This window comes from Brachycentrus maculatus, unplaced genomic scaffold (genome assembly GCF_059751285.1).
Source record: "Brachycentrus maculatus isolate JH-2025_06_01 unplaced genomic scaffold, ASM5975128v1 h1tg000089l, whole genome shotgun sequence".
NCBI lineage: Eukaryota > Metazoa > Arthropoda > Insecta > Trichoptera > Brachycentridae > Brachycentrus > Brachycentrus maculatus.
In genome coordinates, this window is record NW_028280843.1 from 894,054 (window position 1) to 916,271 (window position 22,218).

The window sequence follows — 22,218 nt, forward strand, 5'->3', positions numbered from 1 at the left end:
TTGCAGACCTCTTTATTTTATTTCTTTAAGATTCTTCTCGAGAAATCAATAAAATGCCGTTGAAATTTTAAGTAAAGTGACACATAATTTTTTTACATAAATTACTCGTACGGGAGCATAATTAAGAATTTGAGAGCAAAATAATGAAAATTAAATCCAATTTTTGAGACCCTTTTCTTTACACATTTTTATACAAAAATAACAAATACTTTTTATCTTTAGTAAACCAATAACGGATTGGAAAATATTTATCTACAAAACATTTCTCCTTTATAATCAAACAATAAAAACCTATGATATGGGTTTGATAGTTATATTGATCTTGTCAATATGGATACAATTTATTGGTTTTCTTAGTAACTTCATATTTCCTTGGAATATCAATTTCCTCTTTACTCGAATTGTATGTATACCGTTAGTATTTACACTAATCAAATCATTGTATTTTTGTTCTAAATATCCTCAATATGTCTTTATTTTTTTTTTGATAAAATAAAAAAATAAAAAAATAATAAAACGCGTCTTACCGAAATTTTTATGTATCTATACCTAAAAAAAACATTTAACTCCATTGTAATATAATACCATATAAAAAGTTATGTTTTATTCACGAAAACGTTAAGTCTTTATATATTGTATATTTCACATTTACATAATTTACCTTTATCAACTAAACGTACCTTTTTCCCATATCAAATAAATGAATGTCCTACAAAACTATGTATATCAATAAAACCCTTTTCGTTTTGCTCAGTTGGTAAACTGGATACGTAAAAGCTAATAAAATGTCTAAAGTGAATTTCAAAAGCTATTTTCCCAAAACAACGTGTAGACGAGACGTGCGTCACTTTATTTTTTATCACCGTTTTTCGTACCAATCATCAAAAAGGGAAACTACAAAGAATCGATTTTTGCTACTAGCTGGTAGAAGGGTTTATTTCATATTCGATATTTGTAAAATTAACTCATTTTAACCTGCGATTCAACCGGGCGTATAAATGCTTGATTTATATCTGGGTTGATTGGAAAACATTATGATTACGTATTTATGTTAGACTTAAGCATCCACTGTTTTTCCATCTATCAATTAATGCTTTGTCTTAAGTTCAGACACCTTTAACATATATTATTATTTCATTAATTGATTCGGCAGTAATTTTGTGGTAAAATCTATCCATTTTTAATTAATGTTTTACTTACTAAGCACCACTATTTCTTAAAATCTACCGTGACACAAGTTTCGATGCATTTCGCATCATTTTCAAACACGTGTCACAGTAGATTATAAAAAATAGTGTTATTAACTAAGTAAAACATTTTATTAAAATTAAACACTTGAATAATCCACTTTATCGAGTTTTATTTTTATTATTATCAATGTTTCCTTTAACAAAAAATGTTGTTCCTTAACCCCCCTACCTATATTTATTAACCTATATATATACGTAAATATATTTTATTCGTTAGTTTTAATTTGTAACTGAAAATGAAAACAATTTTCGTTTTCGAAAGTACTAAAAATAGAACTCGATAAAGTGGATTATTCAAGTGTTTAATTTTAATAAAATAATCATGTCATTCCACAAAGTTAATGCCGAATCAATAAATAATATAAGTAAATCATATTATTATCTTAGTAATTGCTGTTTTGAGATGCATAACGTTATTAATTAATCTGGGACAGATTTTCAATCTTCTTCTTCATGAGTCATGTTAAATCCCTTTGAAGTAGAATATTACTTAAGAGTTTGTTTTCTTGTATTAGGCAACTCTAAATAGCGTCTCAACTGTTCTTCCTCATCTAATCTTGTTTTTTTCCGGAAACAGGAGATCTACCTTCTACCCACACCTCGTCGACCTTCTATTTTGCCTTTTATGATTAGATGTAATAGCTCATACTTCTCTTCTCTAAGCACATGTCTCAAATACGACACTTTCCAGACTTTGATATCAGTCTGCAACTCTCTTTCCACTTTTGCTCTTTGAACCACATTTACCGTGCTGACCATATTAGTCCATGAAATGTGTAGTATTTTACCATGCAACCACATTACTGTAAAATTACAGGTAAAAACCATTTGTGTTCTAAAACTGTGAGTTTTCTTCATTTTTCATTATATTTCTTCCTTTCGTGTACATAAGTAATGTCCTTTACCCTAATATACTTCAATCAGAACATCCACTCCTATCAAACTTATTCAAGTTCTTGTTTAAAAAATAAAGTACATCACTGATATCATTATTTTCACATAATTAAATAACAAGTTAACCTCTCACTACACGGAATTACACGGAGTTTTACCATCCGGCACGTCAGTTAGCATATAAAACGGATGCTTGGCTTGGATTGGCTTATGCTTTTGTCCCTCTTTCTTTGGATCGGTGTTCTTGATCGGTGGGTGAACATGTTGCGCGTAAATTTGATTACGCTTAATTGTCGTGGTCGCTTTCATTTTTCAAAACCGGACTGCCAGACGGTAAAATTAAGTGAAGTGCACAAGCATAAGGGCACAAGGATAAGGGCGGAAAATTACTGTTTTAAAATTTTGGTTGTAGTTTTTCCCTACAATAAGATAGAATGGAAATAATTTATTTTTAATTAGACGCTCAACCATTAAATTAGAAGTGAAGCATCACTGGAAAAACTCCTCACAACATGTTGGTTCCTACAATACAAACCAAGATTCGCATTCAGAGAAAATCTCGGCAAATGGTTATGAGGACTGAAGTGGAAAACGCTTTGATAACATTCTCAAGTATTAAAGTCCATCCGGAGGCATATGAATCACAGAAACTGTTTTCTGGTCGAAAGTAAAAAAATATTTTCCAAAGCTAAGAGATCGGAGAGATTCTTGTATTCTCGTTAATCTTTTGATACTCGGTGTCTTTATTTTATTGGCGCGTTACTCCTCTGATCTACTACTGTTTGAACCTTTATATGGACGGATTCAGCTGGATCCACTCAATCAATTTCATGCCTCTGTGAACACACTCAGATCGATCGGCTGTCTATTGAGGAATGTCAGAACCAAAGCGGATTATTCGATATGTCAAAAGTTCTCTTTGATTTATTATCTTACACTACAAAGTACAGGATAAAGTAATTTATTTGCGCCGCTCATAACTGCAAAGCTGCGGTAAAATTAATTTTCCTAATTTCACAAACAGGAAAGATTGGCAAGTCAATAAGTTTATTACATTACTAACTTGTTTTATTTATTAGATCGAATGTTGTATTTGATTGTACTCAATCTTAGACAGATGCTTCAATAGTGCTCTTATTGTTATCTCAAGAAATTTATTCCAAGCAAATATATGAAACAAATAATACTCAACCATTATTGACCGACAAATTTCAATTATATTATTCTCCATATGTTAAAAAATATATATGGAATAAAATAACATTTCAATCCATGATACGTTGTATGTATCCATTTTTGTCGAAGATAATATTTTGTTTGTTGAAACCAGTTTGAAAAAATACGAGTACTATAAAAATTATAGTGGTTAAGAACAAATATTGCGTTTTATAAATTTTATAATATAATTTTTATTTTTGGGTAAACTTAATTTTAATGAATATACATAAAAGGTGTACTGAATGACTACCTGAATTAACTCATTAAAACATATTCTGAAAATACAAAAACACGTGTTTAATTATGGAGCTGAGAATATTTATAAATACATTCCTATTTTTAATATTCTTACCTCGATAAAAAAATCCTTTAACCACTCTTATGTATTCCTTTCCTTTCCTTCTCCTTCCTGCAAAATCTTTTTTTATACCATACCCTTTTTTATCTCTTAATGTTTTTAATAGTTATTTTAACGTAAATATGGAACTGTTTGATTGGCTTTATTTTTTATTTATTGTTTCGGCATTAACTTTGTGGTAAGACATGGTACAATGATTAAAGAAAACACTTGTTTTTTACCACTTGAGTTAACTCAAGTGGTAAAAAACAAGTGTTTTCTTTAATCATTGGCTTTATTTTTATTGATGTAACTATTTTTGTTAATGTAATGTAATGTTTATTATTGTCAATGTAACTATTATTAATAATATATTTTTTTAAATGTAAAGCTATACAATTCCCGAATAAACAAAATAAAATACAAAACATAAAATTCACTCAATGATAGAACAAAATATGTTAAAGGGATTCCTAGTTCTACGTGTATTTGTGATATGCTTGGACTGAATTCACAGGAAGTAAGAAGGATGTTTATTATTTTAAATTATTCAAGATTGTCACCCGAAAACAATTTGATTCCAATTTTATTCTCTGATGAGCTTTTTGACGCCGTAGATGAAACACCTTGCCCCGGAAATTTATTTGCTTATACGTACGTAGCGCGTGACATCCTGACACATCTATGTTTGCTTCATACGTGATTCTACTTCTGATTCACTTCTTTTGGCGTTCACACAACATTCGTCGCGAGGTAATCAAATTGTCCCGGCAACTTGACGTACTAACACACCAATTCCACACCTTCGCGAAGCTGCAAACGCAGACGTGTCGTGATAAAAGTTTGTATTGAGAGCTCGGATGAAGCTTCTTCTTATTGATATAAAATAAATTTGATAGCGCGGCTAGTTTGTCACATTTCTTCGCTTTTTTCATTTAATAAAAGCTCATTTGAAATCGGGACACGAATACTACAAATAACATTGAGCGAGGGTTTGCTCTAATGTCTGTCTTTTTAGAAATTTACCGCGCTATGCGAAAAGGTAGCAATATCGATAAAATTCGCTTCCTGAAAATGAAATTCAAGCTTGTTTTACTTATGAAATATTTTTTTGCAAATAACAAGAAAACTTTATAATAAAAATAATCTATTCACCAAAAGGTGCCGTGTCGTAGTTGGATAAACGCTCGAATGCAAAACTAGCATACTAGGTTCGATTCCCGCCAATTGCAAAATGAAGTGAAGAAATATTTATTTTTAATTTATTAATTAAAAATAAATATTATTTAATTAGTCTAAATATTTTTTATATATCTTTCACCTCCTCCTTTGATATCCTTATACAACTATAATAGAAGCTTTGCGGGTAATTTTCTTTAAAGAAATTTCAGTAAAAATATTTATACAAACAATTCTTATTTCGAAAAAAATACAGGAAACCCACAAAGATACAAGAAACAACACACTTTTAATCACGACACACACATCATTAATTACACAGTACATGACAACATTCATAACAAAGAAAGTTCAAGAAAGAGAATAAAAATACCGAAATACCACGTTAGTCATAAGAACTTTAAAAGAAATTTCAAAAAATAAATAAATATGCATGTACCATATGTGTTTAAATAAATAAAAAATCCTTTTAGTATTTAACACATTTTGAGTGTGTTCAAATATTTGTTCACAAATCTGGATTATCTCCAATTATAGGAGTTATTTTTCATATGAATTGACATCTCAACAAAGATGATGAAGAATATGGAAGTCTGGGCATTTTATGGCTCTTGTAATTTCCCAGACTTCCATATTCTTCTTCATCTTTTAGTATTTGTTTAAGTAATGTGACATAAAATTTGCGACAATCTAATTTGCCTTTTTTCCATAGCGGTTGGTGTTCTCGGACAATCACAGGGGCCCACGTTCGTAGTGGAACCTCCAGCCGTTTTACGGTTCAGTAGCGAGAGGGGGGCGCGGGTGGACTGCGCAGCCCTTGGGAGCCCCCCGCCTATACTCTCCTGGGTATTGCACGATGACTCCTTGGTGACCAATATTCCGGGAATCAGGTTAGTGAATTCACTTTTTTTTATTTATCCAACAAAGATTTTATTAAACTTAGTAACCTAGTATTTTAAAACTCTTTGTTTCAAAATTCTGTTAATAAAATAAATATTTTAAATATTTATTTCTCATAAAATATAATAAAAATTATATATTTTTTTAACTATAATAAAATTTCTCTAAAAATCAGGTAGAGAAAGCTTTTTTTTCAATTAACTTTTGTATCAAATAAGAAATAATATTAAATTTATTTTGTATATTAAGAGCATTGTTAACTTTGTGTTACGTCAATATAACATTCTCCTTATCAATAATCGTTCACTTTGTGTAATACCACTTTTATAAACACTAATTCGTGACCACCAGTTTCGGAATAATCATTCCATCATCAGGTTATTAAAATAAAATTATTACGGTCAGATTTTCATACAAAAATAAAATTTTCAAAGATTCTCTTCGAGTTCAAGAGTGTTATGAATTAATAAAGAATATTTTTATGTTTCCGAATTTTTCGTAAATACTTAATTTTTACGTAATAACGAAGTCATTGGGTAAAAAATTAGTATTCTATTGATATCTCAGCAGACATGAAGAAATTATTGAGATAGGAATATGGGATCTTACGACCTGTCAATAGGAGGTTTTAGTTATCACACTTACAATCGATTGCATTTTTATTTATGTCTATGAACAATATATCTATAACTCAGACTTCCAAATACCATCATAATCAAGATATCAACATTATCTACTACTACTAATACTACCTATATCGAGATATCAACATTAATATATTGAGGTGTTTTGTTTTTTATATTATTTTTTATTAAGGTTAACAACAGTAACATATGCAAAATAAAACATCAAAAGATACACATTAAACAAGCCAATTCTTGTAAACCACAGAAATATAAAAAAAATATTAGAAAATATTAAGTGTAGATCTAGCAAATAAACACGTATTTATGAGAGAAAATGTGTGAAAGAGTAGGTGTGTGTGTGTGTGTGTGTGATGATTCCAGTAGGAACATACATACAATGCAGAGAAGCATAGTTTTACAGATTCTGAGAGGACAATATGCTCACTATTCGACTTTTCAGTACAGATGTTTAGCAATTGAAAATGTCAACTTGGCTAAAATATGAGTTTTACTCCCTAGCCATACAAAACATAGGTGAACTCCGCACATAATTAGTTCGAACGACAGGTAATCTGAATAAAGATTGTGACGTGTGACGGGTACGGTAGCCAGGTATATTATACGTTATTTTGGAAGTCAAAACCGGACTATCGATACGTCCACTTATTATATCCTGGAGGGTTCCCAAAATCAATTTTAAAGACTGGGTAATTGGTATTTTAGTAACTGAAATTGGTAATTGGTAATTGAGTAATTGGTAATTGAGTTTGGTAGACATTTTAATTTATCACACCAAAAATTAAAAAAAATAGCATATTTGGCCTTTAATCAATAATCTCTCAACACACCTTTCTAAATTTTATCTAAAGTATCTCAGATTTGCATTCATTCATTATATCACCTTTGAACGCCTGTCACACATAGTTTATTTGCACAATCGTCTGAGAGATTGCATTTTTACTACACTAAGTCTACTTTTATCCTTAATTTGATAACTTTACGTTTATAAGGAACTTTAATAAAAAAATACAAGAACATAATTATTAAAGGACAATAATACACTCTACAAAACAAAACCACAAGAGGCAGATTTAATATGTTATATAGCACTGTTAATTATTGTAATTAATCATGGTAATTAATGGTAATTAATCGTGTAATTTGTATACCGCTGATTCACAAGTTAGGCAATAAAGATAATGGTGTTCCTTCACGGATTATAACGTAATGGGCTAAGCACAACAGTCTTGTATACGGGTCATGACCACTAACTAAGAACCATGAAAAAAGCTCAACAAAACTACGAATATTATACACAGGATTTATTCACTCACGACCGTAAAAATATGTTTAAAAAAAAACATAAGCATATATGTTGCATGTATTTGTATTAAGCTTCTTTGATTTTTTTTTTTAAATCTGTAAAATTAATATTGGTTGTCTTAAACTTACTTAACGCGTTAGCTGACTTCTTAATCATATTTCTAAAACACTCTCTTTATCTCACTTAAAAACACTGAATCACAAATTGAAGCAAATAAACTTTATACTATATCATTTATTAATGATAAGAAAAGGATTATTCTGATTATTCTGAAGTAGAAGTAAAGTAAAGTTATGAAGTGGTATTCATAGAAAAAAGTGAACGATGCATTATAACGAGTGTTTTTTTTTTCAATATCATCATACGCATAAGTATAAATTAAAGTTACAATAATGTGTTTCACTGGGTTCTCCTATGCCGAGGGTACTTTTATAAAATTTTAGAAAATTGTGTATTATATGCAATCAAATACGACATGACTAAACAATGTAACCATACCGCAAAGTTAATACTGAAAATACAAAAAGATATTAGTAAAGTTTGAATTTTGAAATAACTCAATATCTTTAATACCAAGAATTAACGTTAAATATGGAAGTCAAACACTGCAATATATTTCTATATCTTTCTGAACATTTTAAATTTGTTGCCGACGGATGTTAGAGTTCAAAATAAAATATGGAACAAAGGCAAAATAAAGGAATGGGTAAATGATCGAGAGTTAATTTGCTTAAACTTTTATATTTTTTAATTTTTTTCTCTTTTTTGTGTCTATGTATATTAGGTTAAAATCTCTAAAAACAATAAAAAATGTATTAAAAAAGAACTCCACCGACAAGACACACAAGGTGGCTTGGTGGTCTCTGCAAAAAAAGTTCTAAATATGTATAAATTGTGACTTAAATAAATGTATACAAATAAAAAATAAATAAAAAACATGTAGTATCAGAAATTCTCAGTAAATTTATCAATAAGGATTTAAATATTGATCGTTTATCTTGACTTTACGTGTATAAAGTGGAAATTTCCCGGTCCAGGGATATGAAGTCATTTTCATTTTTGAGTGGGATTGAGAGGAAATCATTAAAGGCTTTACGTTTCGCACACATCAAGTCTTGTAATGGAACACTACCATAATATATACAGCCCTCGAGTCTGTACAATGCCCTACCAAAGTGGCGTTAGTCGCTTTTAGTTGCTAAGCTTGAACTGCACTTAAAAATGTCACTCCATCTGAGGAACGATTATGGAGGAGATGTAAATTACTTGGTAGCAGAGTACGTGTATACATGTTTAAACAAAGTTATTTTCTGATATAATTTTCAGTTATAATTATGCTTTGTTATTATTCATTGTAAGTGGTCGATATGGAATATTGAAAAAAGTAAACAAACAAAAAAAACATTGGGATGGCGATAGTTTGTTAGTTAAATTCATAAAAAAAGTTATCAACCCTACGCTTCAAGTAATATTGTATTTGAGTGAAAAATCAATACTTACTAATATTTATTTTTAACCACCCAGGCGATTGAACCCGGAACTTCTAGAATAATCACCTTGCGCACTTACTATTACACTATTCAGACAAACCGAATATTGAAATACGAATATTTAAAAAGAATACTTTTAAATAAATTTGAGTTCAAATATAATTTAAAAAGATATATTAGTTCCTAAAATTTTTTATCAAATATTCTCTCCATTAGCGTGCTTTCAAAGTATCATAGAATCATTTTTTGATTTTCAACGCTTCGGTGGATCTTTTGATAAAAAAAATATGAAATTGCCAGCGGCTATTGACAGAATTGCCATTTTGCTTTTTAACAGAAAATTTGCTAATTTGCTTTTAATTCGTAGGCTTGACAGCTCAGTTCACATCATCAGATTTGAAAAATTAATATAATACTATTGGAAATATCGTAAAGTTTATAAGGGAATATGAAAAATATGTAAATTAAATTTATAATGTAGCGTATATTAAATTTATTGAAAAAAATTAAACACTAGTAATAAACCACTTAATGAGTTTTTTTACTATACACGCCTAGTTTCGAAAACTAACAGATATTTTCATCTACAGGCGAAAATTAAAACTATCGAGCAAAAAATATTTATGGCTATATATAGAGGTTGAAAGGATAGTAAAAACAGAGGAGGGAGGGGGTTGAAGAATGGAACTTTTTATAAAAGGAAACATAGATAATAATGGTGACGTATTTTGACGTAAGTATTAAGAAGTTTATTACAAGTGTTTAATTTTTTTTTAAAAAATCAACATGTCATTCCACAAAGTTTATGCTAAATCAATCAATAATGTATTTTACATACATACATACAACCCTTATCCGCACCCGACGGTGCATAGGGTACTGCATAATATAAATACAGTATTATCTTGACCGTTTGCACACAAAAGAAACGTGATCAGCCCTCCACTTCAGGTACCAGTCCAGGGTAATATTTAATAAATATAAGACTGTAAAATCACTAATATATGTTATTATCCATCCTAGGAATTAATCCCGGGATCTCTAGTTCGGTAGCCAACCGTGCAGACCATTCCACCATAAAGGCGGACATGTTGACATTAATTATTAAAAAAAACAACAACTATGAAAATATTTTTCATCCCTGAAAGACCCTTAATAAATGTGCTCATTAATCTATAATGCCACTAGCTAACTGGAATTCACTGCAGGGTTACACTAAAGCGTTCGTACATAAAGATGTGTATTAAGTTGATTAACGCCCTCTTGCGGCTAGGGGATGAGCACAAGTGTGTGTTTATTCCCGAATGCTAACCCAAACTCTGAATACAAAGGCCATATTTTATCCGGCGCGTTTACAAAGCTGCCGACAAGTTTCCCCGACCGTTCGCCGACGAGGGCGGGCCGAGCTTCTCGGGCTTCCGTGCCCCTTAATCTACTTTGTATTCTGCGAAACGGTAATGCTTGCCGCTTAAGGTGACCACCTGAATGGGATTCGCAAATTGAAACTCGCGTTTGAAATGCACGATGCAACCACTTGGAATCGAATTGCACAATACAAGCGCACACATCATTCCACTAATGCATATTGTACATTGTATGAAGGCTTACTCGTAATTCCTCTGTTACAAAAACGTTTGTTAATCAAAAACGTTTGTTTTAAAACATAATCAGTTCTCTTGCATTCACAAGGTATAAAGTATTTTTAAAAATATTCTTTAGGGAAAAACGTTGAAGAATTTATTTGATTTTTCAATAAATTCCTAACTAAATATACACACATCACAAAACAAATAAATCACATATTCTCAATAATATTAATATTTAAAACATTTATTTTGTGGTTAGTCATTTTTACTTAATATTTTTTTTTCAATAATGTTAATAATATTAGTACCACTCACAGAGATTTTTATGTCTACCGGTTTCGAGACGTGCCCGTCTCGTCAGGTGTAAATGGTGTTATGGTGGTATTGTTTGCATGCTGTAGTAGTGATTGTCCTGAGGAAGAGACGGGTACGTCTCGAAACCGGTTGACATTAAAATCTCGGTGGTTGGTTATATACTTATATTATTAACATTTTTGTAAAAAAATAAATAAGTAAAAATAAATCACAGTTTGATTATTTTATATTTTTATATAGTATTTTTTTACATCATACGTAGATTTACAAATTGCAATTGAAAATAATATCCTCAAAAGATTTTCATAAGCTCAGGGCATATTTTACAATATTATTTGTGAAATTGTATGAAAAGTAAATTGTTTGTGACATACAATCAAATAAGAGATGTCCAAATGATGCCATCTTTTTTAGATCAACCCACCCCCGTTATCTATTTATGAGTAGCTCATTCCACTTCGATTATTTATTAAATGACTTTTTGGATAATGGAAGAAGGGTGTACAACTTTCATAAAGAATAATAAGGGTGTACAATTTTTTTTATCAAAAGAAGTATGTGTTAGGTTTTGTTGATGTGTTCCTACATTTCGGATAGTCTTCTTTTAGTGCGTTGAAATGTTTTCTTATGAAATATGGGTTAAGCAACAGGTGTTCTTATTCTTTGGTAACTATTGGAAATTGTTGATGGACTACCCTACACGTAGAATAGGATGAGATATGTATGTTTTCTAAATCTTTGTATGAATATTTCCTTTATATAAAACGTATTCCATTAAATTTAATACAAACATTATTACGAAAATTTTCAGTTCAGTTTGGAGTTTGCAATTCTCGAATATCTTCCATATCGCATTATATTATAACAATCTGACTGTACTAGCTGTTTGATATTATTGACGTAATTTATCCGCCTTGCCTACCGTTCTGGAGGTCCCGGGTTCGATTTCCAGGGGGGGGTTCAAATACATTTAAGTGACTTTTTCACTCTCATTTTCATTCATTACTACTCTGGATTGGTACCTGAAGTGGAGAGCTGATCACCTTTCTTTCATATGCTAACGATTAACATACAACTGTGTTTATATGATGCAGTACAGAAATTCACTATTGGACTGCAGATAAGGGTTTGAAGATTTAGGTCAACGATAACTAAAGTTAAACTTTTTTTTTTTGAAGACAAAAAAGGGAGGTATACAATACAGTTATTTACAATGTAATAATAACAAACATAAAAAATATGACTTCAAAAAATACAAAACGTTTAAATAACGTATGAAGTTAGAGCGTATAACTTTCTGTATAAAGATTTAAATGAATTTTTTTCACAATGTTTTGAGATACAAAAAAATAAACTTTATAAAGGTATCTCACGTCGACCCAACTCTTTGACTATGCTTTTGGATAGTTTGGGAATTCGGAATAAAGTAGTTATTTGAATGTCTGGCATTCTCGTGGTCAGCAGACCTCCCATCGCATTCAGCGAGCTGTATTTATGCGAACAATTCGTTTCTATAAAGCGCGTCATCTATTGTGTGAGGCAGTGTCTAACTTCATTCCAACTTAACGTAATGGATAACTGATGTCCTTGCCTAACCCTCGCGGTTACAGTTGGTACTAGCGACTCGTTTGTCCTCGTTATTGTGGTATTAGATATAACCAACCACCCGGCTCAGCTTTCAAACCAGCTGAACGAAGGAATTAACTGAAATTAATGCGAAATTTCACTAAGGGAAATTGAACACTTGGGTATACTTAACAAATATTCTTTAGAAACTTTTAAAGTACTTCATATTAGCGATTTTTATGACAGTGTTAATAATATTTAATATTTGTCAAAAATAATTATATTTAAATACAAACGACAATTTACAAAGTTGTAGTTACTTGATCACACGTATTTTTAAAAACGTCATTGCACCGTGTGGTCCAATGTTGGTAAGACGACATATCATAATGTAACCTTAAATAAAATATAACTAGATTTTTCAAATATTTCTTTAAATTTTATTGCGATGCTTAAGTTTGTAAATTTTCATTATTGTTTAGAGAGATATTAGCAGATTTAAAGTTCGTAAATATTTTAACGAATGCTGCAATAGCACTGCGTCAAATTAGCGCAATGTTTTTTCGATCGCTTATTATATAAAGGCAACATGATCAGTCTTGTGTTTCAGGTACTAGCCCAGAGTAATAATAAATAAATATAAAAGAAAGCAACAAGACGAATTCCTTGATGGTATTATTTTTTTAAATTTTTTTAATTATTATTATATTAGTTTAGCTGTCAACTAAAAACTATGTTTGGTGGAAAATGGTTTTGGTTTTATAAATCAAGTAGGAAAACCAAATGAAAACTTGCTAAACAAATTAATTTTGGATAATGTTTGTAATTTCCTTTCAAAACCTCATGGTCATGCTGCCAAGTTCATAAGTGATCATGTAATTATGAGAAATAATATAATATAAATATTTAAGTGTAACAATAATATTAAATACGGATTAAATTTTAATTTTCAAAATGTTTCATTGCAAAAGACATGTTTCGATGCATTTGACAACATTGTCAAACACCGTTTAATAATGTACAATGCTTCGAAATACTCACAATATAAAAAAAATTGCAATACATATTTTTGAGGAAAATTTAAATAAAAATGGATCAAAGATATGTTGATATTTAAAACTCAATAACGTGTTAATATTTTCGTAAAATTTTCCCATTAAAGTGAAGATTATTTTTTTTGCTGTACACAATGTAGCAAACATGTTTTAAATTGCATTTTTTTATTGGAATTTATAAAAAAACTGTATAAAAAATGTTAATCCATGTCAAAATAAATCGAAATAAATCCTTTAATAAATAAATTAAAATTTATAAAACAAAATAAAAAGTTGAAATAACCTTGATTTGTGAACAAGTATTTGGACATACTCAAATTGATGTGAATAAATAACAAATCGACATTGAAAATAAATTCTTCTTTCTTAAATGGCTGTTTTCGTTATGCCACAGGAGAAGTCGCTAATTAAAAATAAGTTTACGAGTTTATTTCCTTCCATTATTTTTCTTTTGATTCGATCCTCCTAAAGATATTCCTATACATTTTCTGTGTTCACTCCCTATTCATCTTCATTGTGGATACGACTTGACGTATTGTTATATGAGGGTCGAGTGTCACATCTGCGCTAGATTTTGTTTGGACAATGTCTTAAAACAAAAACAAACTTTGTAATGGAAGTTCCTTGTTCTTAAGACGGGCTTATATATGTATATATACATATAAAAAAAATATATATATTTATATATATATATATATATATATATATATATATATATATATATATATATATATATATATATATATATATATATATATATATATATATATATATATATATATAAATATATATATATATATATATATATATATATATATATATATATATATATATATATATATATATATATATATATATATATATATATAAATATATTTATATATATATATATATATATATATATATATATATATGTATATATTTATATATATATATATATATATATATATATATATATATATATATATATATATATATATATATATATATATATATATATATATATATATATATATATATATATATATATATATATATATATGTATATATAAATATATATATATATATATATATATATATATATATATATATATATATATATATATATATATATATATATAAATCTATATATATATATATATATATATATATATATATATATATATATATATATATATATATATATATATATATATATCACGTTCCTTCCCACACCACTAATAATCAGGGTATTTTAAATTTATTTTTCACATTTACCTTCCTTATATGTATAATACTTATCCTACCTACGGACAAGCCTTTGGCTTTGAGGGTTATTACTTTAACAACCACATATCCAAACCATCTCAACCTTTCGTAATTTCACCAAGAATGCTTATCTTATCTATGCATTCTTACCTTATATCACCATTCAAATATCTAAAATATATTGTTTTGACTCACATTCATCTTGGAGATCACTCACAAGAGGTGTAGACATATTATATTATTGTATTCCTTTCTTTTGCAATTTCTTATTTCATTTAATTTGATCTGATTTAGAACTATGTTTGATAGTGAAGCAATCAGTCGAAAAATTTTTGAAGCTATATATACTTAGAGAACATGCATATCAAAGGAATCCAACAACATTATACATAGGTAAACAACTTTAAAAAATTAATTCAATATAGATGTTTAATAAAAAACAGAATGGTGAACGTTATGAAGTGCATAAAGTTATCATTTAAGTCAGGTCGTAAGTCCTGGAATGTCTTGATTTCACACTTCTTCCGTATAAAAAAAGATACATGATTCATATCAAGTTAAGATACCTATAAAATAAATTTGAATTAGTTAAAAGAGTTTGCCATGAAAGGTAGATAGACTTTAAAATTTTAAGTATTTCAGGGAAAGAAAATACGTTTTTTTCTAAGTTCAATAACTCTTGAGTGCTTTGGAGAAAAACAGTTTTTTCATCAGAAGATTGAAATTCCTGAAAACATTCCGCGTAAATATCCATCTTCACTTCTAACAGATTTGTGTTGGGCAACCACCTTATGCCAGCTAGCTCTTTCTGTATCTTGAATTATTTAAATACTTTGAATATCTGAAATGTTGTCATTTATCATATTCTGATTGATTTTTTTTTAAACAAGTTTATATAAAAAAAATAGTTAATATTTCACGCATACAATTTAACCACATTTCAAATTGCAATATAATTTTATTTGTGCAGTATTTATTCAGTCTGTCTTTATATGAAACGTTTCTACATATTTTCCAATCTCTTTATGGCAATTTATCGTAAAAATTGATAAAGATGCTTTAAATAGGTGATATATTTTTTTATGGAGTAATCGATAGTCTTTACAAAAATTATGTGTACTATTATCTACCAAATAACCTTCGTTTCAATTTAATATGCTATTATTTTTGGTGTTACAAAATCTTATAAAAAATAAAATACTTCTTCAAATATCAACAATTTTTTTTTCTCTAATTTGCTTGGTTTGAATGCCATAAAAATAACGAATATTTTACTTTTTAATAAAAATATGGTATTTATGACAAAACATGCAAAAAAATTATTTCTTCCAAATAAAGTCACATTTTCTTTAATTGTCACATTGTGGTAGTATCTATTTTAAAATTAAAATTTACTACGTAAATACTATTCTTACTTAAATCTTAATTTTATTCCACTATTGTTCCGTTTTAACTGACATAAAAAATTAAAAAAACTACAGAAAACAAATCTTTCCCCCTCCCCCATTCATCTTTCAATGTTAACAAGGTGACAACTCTAATATTTAGATTTAGCTTTACATACGTGCTTAAAATTAATACGAAATCCATCGATATACTTATCATAAAAAGTTTTAAGAAATATTACAAGTATTAACCAAGCGAAAAATATATTTTTTTAAATCATACTCTTTAAATTCAATGAAAGTTTTATTTGACATTTTAGGGCATATATTTATTTGAATATTAGCTAGATTTAACACCTATATTGATTTAAATAATAAAGCACGTTTTTGGTAAAAAAAATGTACGCATGTATCTCATCAGTAAAACTTCGGCTTTTTCGAATACTACGAATTCAACGCTTGTTATGCATTTTTCACCGTCAGAATAAGACGGAATGGTTGGGGTTGGGATGTTTTTTTTAGGAATCCTTCAGTTGAGAGTCCCATAGCAATTCAATGTAATAACCGTCCCCGTACGTGTTTCCATTAACATGGTAACATCTTTCATTGTTCGCACATTTGGAATAAATCAAAATTGTTCAATTTTTTCCCGAATGCGCAAGATTGGATTTTATTATTTTGCTAACGTCTCAAAAGACAAATTTTAATGTTGTTTTTCTCCAGAATGAATAATTCATAAGAAAAACTTCATTACAATATTAAATAAGCAAATCAAGCATATATTATAAATGCTGTTATTTTGTGTGAACTATGATCGGAATATTTAAAAAAAAATAGTGACAGTAATTCGGAATCTGTTATTGTGTTTTCAAATAAAGTAATCAGTTTAAAAGTTTTTGTACAAAAAAACGTACAAAAATCCATATGAATAAAAAAAATTATGGACGATTGCTGTACTAAAGTTGAATTTTTAACACAACTTTGCATTTGAATACGGGCATACTTTAATTTATATTTATAAATTGAAAAATGTAAATTTGTGTTCATCAACTTATTTAATCTTTTAAAGTAATCCACCGATTGCTTTGAAATCTATGTGAACAAAAATAAACAGTTCCATCTCTTGAACGTAACAAAAACACATGCAATACTAAATATTGCTCCTGGTGGACAGCAGACTTTTTGACACTATTTGTCACTTAGCATTTACAATGTTTTCGATTTCATTGATGTTTATTTTTTTATCATTTTCATTGCTACACAAGTATCGTGAAATTAAGTAGTATATTTAAAATATGTTTTTTATCTTCTTATCACCCATTTAAACACTGTGTCACCGCAACGCGTGGCCGAGTGCATTTAATAAAAAATAAGTATAATTTAATAAAAAATATTAATTGCATTAATTGATCCGGCAGTCACTTTGTGGTAAAATCTATACATTTTTAATTGAAGTTTTACTTAGTAAATACCACTATTATACTTATATTAAATCTAAGTAATAATCAAAAGTAGTCATCGACCTTCCGTGCTTTTGTACGGAACTGTTACTGTTTTTTTTGGATAGTCAACGTCGGAGGGACCCGACGCGACACGTTAAGAATAATAAGCAATTAAAATACAAGTGTTCATTGGTGACATATTATATTAAAACCAATGTACCCATGTGAGCTCATATGGCTACCGCGTGAACAAGTTTTATTAATTTAAAAAAATAACTACAATTTTAAAATAAGTAAATAAACTACAATTCTAAAGGACTCGGGGATGCATTCCTCTCAGTAGATTTTTATTTTCATAACGGGCTGTGATTACTTCCTGGTGTATCCTGATACATGTAATGCATGAGTTTAAATATTACACACGTATGTACGTGGACCAAATCTAATATAGCCTCCCGTCCGATGTAACGAGGGCCGGTGTACCGGAGCGTGAATGGGAGCTGACAGCGTGATGGATCGCCGGGGTAGGGCGCTAGGCGGGGGCGGGGAGGAATGGCGGGGGGATTTAAGGGCGGGGGATCACTCGATGGGCATTAGAGTGTATCACCTGCCACTTACTGCAAATCGGAAACATATTAACGGAAAATCGGAGACAATTTTGAATAATCTGTGTTAAGGCCCCAGTATTCGTTAAGTCGCAAATTAATTTTCTCAAAATCCAGGTAGCATTTTGCGTAATTGATTTTTTCTTAAAACACCATTTTTGAAGTTTTCTTTGAAATAAATATACTCGATATCGCATTGCATCGTTTCACTTTGCGTTTTTTCGAAGTTGCGTCGTTATTGAATTAGGACTCATTTTCGCTATCTTTGACGTTTATATGATTTCCAATGGAAAATATCAATTCGCTTTGCGTTGTTTCAATTTGCGTCACGATATTTTGGAATGTATCTACGACACAAAGTGAGGTCTTAGTGTATATGGTTTTGAAAAAAAAAGAGTTATGGAAAGGGAAGGAGTTTACTAAAAAATAAAAATAATATTTCTTCATGTATTCTACAAAATATCTAATATACAATATTTAAAATATCGGGCGTGAAAACCATGTGACCTCTCCAGTGGTGGAGCGGTGATTGAATTCTGGTTTTGCGTTGTATCCGTTTAATAAAAATGCCAAGATATGTCCTAACTAACTAATCATGGCCATACTTAGGCTTCAACTTTATAAGTTTTATAGCCTTTATCAACCTGTTAGAGGATTAACTCATTAAATTAATAAAAAATAATTTATTCAGTTTCTGTTATATAAAGGGTATTTATATAACTGAAACCAAATTACTAAATCTTAATATAATACCTTCGTTGATAAAGGCCCTATTATTGTGAAACTTCAAAGGGTTCAGATATGTTATCTTGCCTTTATCAATGTGTCATCTCCATGCTTCAAATAATATTGAAACTAACCTTTAACAGAATTTCCGATATGATTAATGATATTCTGCAATGTGTGTTAGTAACTTAATCATTTTTTTGCTATAATATGGTACTATCGGCATATAATGTTTTCTTTTAAGTTTCATGAAAATATAAATCTTTTTGTACAACAGAACGCCAAATAAACAAATAATATTTTTTTTACATCTCATCAAAGATAAAGAAGAATATGGAAGTCTGGGCATTTACGGGACTGAACTAAAATGCCCAGACTTACATGTTCTTCTTCATCTTTGATGAGATGTCAAAAAATAAAATGTAAAATAACTCCTATAATTGGAGATAAATCAAATTTGTAAACAAGTATTTGGACACACTCAAAATGGTGTAAATAATATTTATACAATTGCGTGCCAAATAAAAAAATATATTCACCAGGTTGGTAAGCCTAATAAACAATTAATATACATACAATTGTACGCCAAATAAATAATCAATATCTATACTATTGTAATTTAAATATACAATTAATATTCATAAAATTGTATGCCAATTAAATGATAAATGCCCATACTATTATTATCCAAATAAATATCTGATATCTATTCGCCATATATCTGATACCCCAAATAAAAAGTTATTTCTTTATTACCATTATTACGATCATAATTTTGCATCATTATTTTTGAGGAAGTACTTAATTTGAAATAAACAATATAATAAGTCATTTCTTCATTTCATTATTCAAGTTGACTTTTTCCTGCTTTATATACTGTTGAAGTAAAAAAAATTACTTAATTATCAAAAAAAATGTAAACCATTATTTTTCTTGAAATTAAATTACAAATGAGAAAATAGTGTTGAAATTCACATACATTCTCTCCTTAGTTTCTTATTCGTCGCGGGACCCATTACTCGAAAAATATATGAAGCATTTATGCTTGAAATATAAATATCTTTACTGACATGTTATACATATAATAATACAACAATTAAGTATTGTCGATTTATTTTATATCTCCAGAGTGTTATTACTAGTCTGATGATGTCGGTATCAATGAAACCCGGTCATTGTTAAAACAAAATAAATGTTGAAAGAGCTGAGAAATGTATATTGTTTTATTCCATAAAATGCAGTTCCATCAAAAAACGTTTGTACAAAACATTAATGACCCTACTTGGTTTATTTTGCTTTGATATACTATAAAAAAAATAAAATAAAAAATTGAGATACGAGTGTGTGTAATATATCGTATTTTTGGTAAAGAATTACATTTTGATATAATTACCTTACAACGAAGCGACCCTGAAATCATGTTACTGCTCATACAACACTGCTGATAAAATGGCTGATTCTAAATAAACAGTGGTTTATTCATAATGATAAGAATTAATTTTATTTCATGTATTAATAAAATGTAAAGGACACATATTTTCTGGCGTTTCTCATGTATGTGATTATAATCCAGGATTCGGACATCACATACAAATATAAGCGTTTCTGCTCAGTAAAAAAGCTTCTTACATCTCACCAATAGATTGATGTCTTTACTGAAATTCTAGTCATTCAAGTACAATGTTTCGAAATTGAATCAAATACGAGTATACATATAAATATATAAAAAAATCTTAAAATTGGAGTAGTATGTTCAATCATGGGTAGAATTGGTGAATGTAACACGTGTGTAGTGGTCACTGAAACCAACCTACGACGCGTCGTGGGGGGATAACAATTATTATGTGTCATCAACAAAATGCTCTATTTCATATTGCTATATTTTTCATACACATGCGACAATGTTTTTAAAAGTGACTTTTGGCCGCCCAGATCGCTAATATACCCCACTGTGCGACGGCCAAAAGCCCTGTAAATGCTCAGACTTCCATATTATTATTCATCTATTTTGAGATGTCAAAAAAAGATAATTTTATGTTATTCCAGAGAGGAAAATTCTAGGTATAAACTTTTGATAACTCTTTAAATAAGTGAGTTGAATAAATATATGTTTTAATCGGTTATAACGTATTTTCGGTCGTATTATTATCACTCGAAGGAATCGGCTTTAGCCAAGAAACGTGTCCTGTATAACAGTGACCCGTGACGTAACCCGCTGCTAATGCATCCTCGCTCTCGGTACGTTTCAATTCAATCAGCTGTTCGATTCGAGCCTGACCCCTTTGGGTGTAATTACATCACTGGCCACCGGCATGCAGCCTTATCGCTACACGAGCCGAAATTACCGATAGTGGCGCTCTAATGGAAAAATCTGCCATGTGCAATACGTTTTGCCACGCCTCTGTGCGGAGATAATATGATATAAATGCAACCAAACATTTCACAGTTTGATATTCGGAAATTTTCATCAATTGATTCAACAGTCACTATGTGGTAATATCTATCCACATATATTTTTTTTACCAAGTATAACTTGAATTAAAAATGACATTCTGCAGTATACAGTGTTCACATTCTACACTTTAGGTTTTTTTTTAATTTACTGGCAAAGCACCCAATTTTGGATGATACCTGACACTATAGGATTATTGGTTGGGTAGGTATGACTTATGAATTATTTTAAAGTGCTTTTGTTGCCGAGCAATTTTCTGTATTTTAACCATAAAAATTAGATATGTGTGTTGAGATGGTTTGAACAAGTGGAACAAATGAGTGAGAAACCGTAATAAAATTGCGAGGCGTATGTTTTAGGAAATAGGAGCGGAGAAAAAGTCGAAATATGTATGTAAGAGGAGATGGATAAAGATGGAAGCTGCGAGGAATGCTTGCAAAGACAGAGTGGAGTGAAGTTGTATTATCTCTGCTTTCCCCTGCGGAGAAGTGGCATGATGGTATCACAGTGGTGACAACAACATGTCAATCATGTATAAACCTCCACATAGTCTGCCAATCTGCAAACCACACATCATTGCGTAAAAATCAATAATAATAAAAAAAATATAATCAATAATG

The 22,218-nt window shown here is 29.5% G+C and overlaps 1 protein-coding gene across 1 annotated transcript in view; it reads left to right on the plus strand.

The window, feature by feature from the left end:
* Positions 1-22,218, plus strand: part of Dscam3 (Down syndrome cell adhesion molecule 3) — a 269,026-nt gene that overhangs the window by 80,703 nt on the left and 166,105 nt on the right. The window contains exon 3 of the mRNA XM_088257902.1: positions 5,591-5,768. Within this exon, the coding sequence (XP_088114028.1) occupies positions 5,591-5,768 (178 nt within the window). The remainder of the gene's footprint in view (positions 1-5,590; positions 5,769-22,218) is intronic.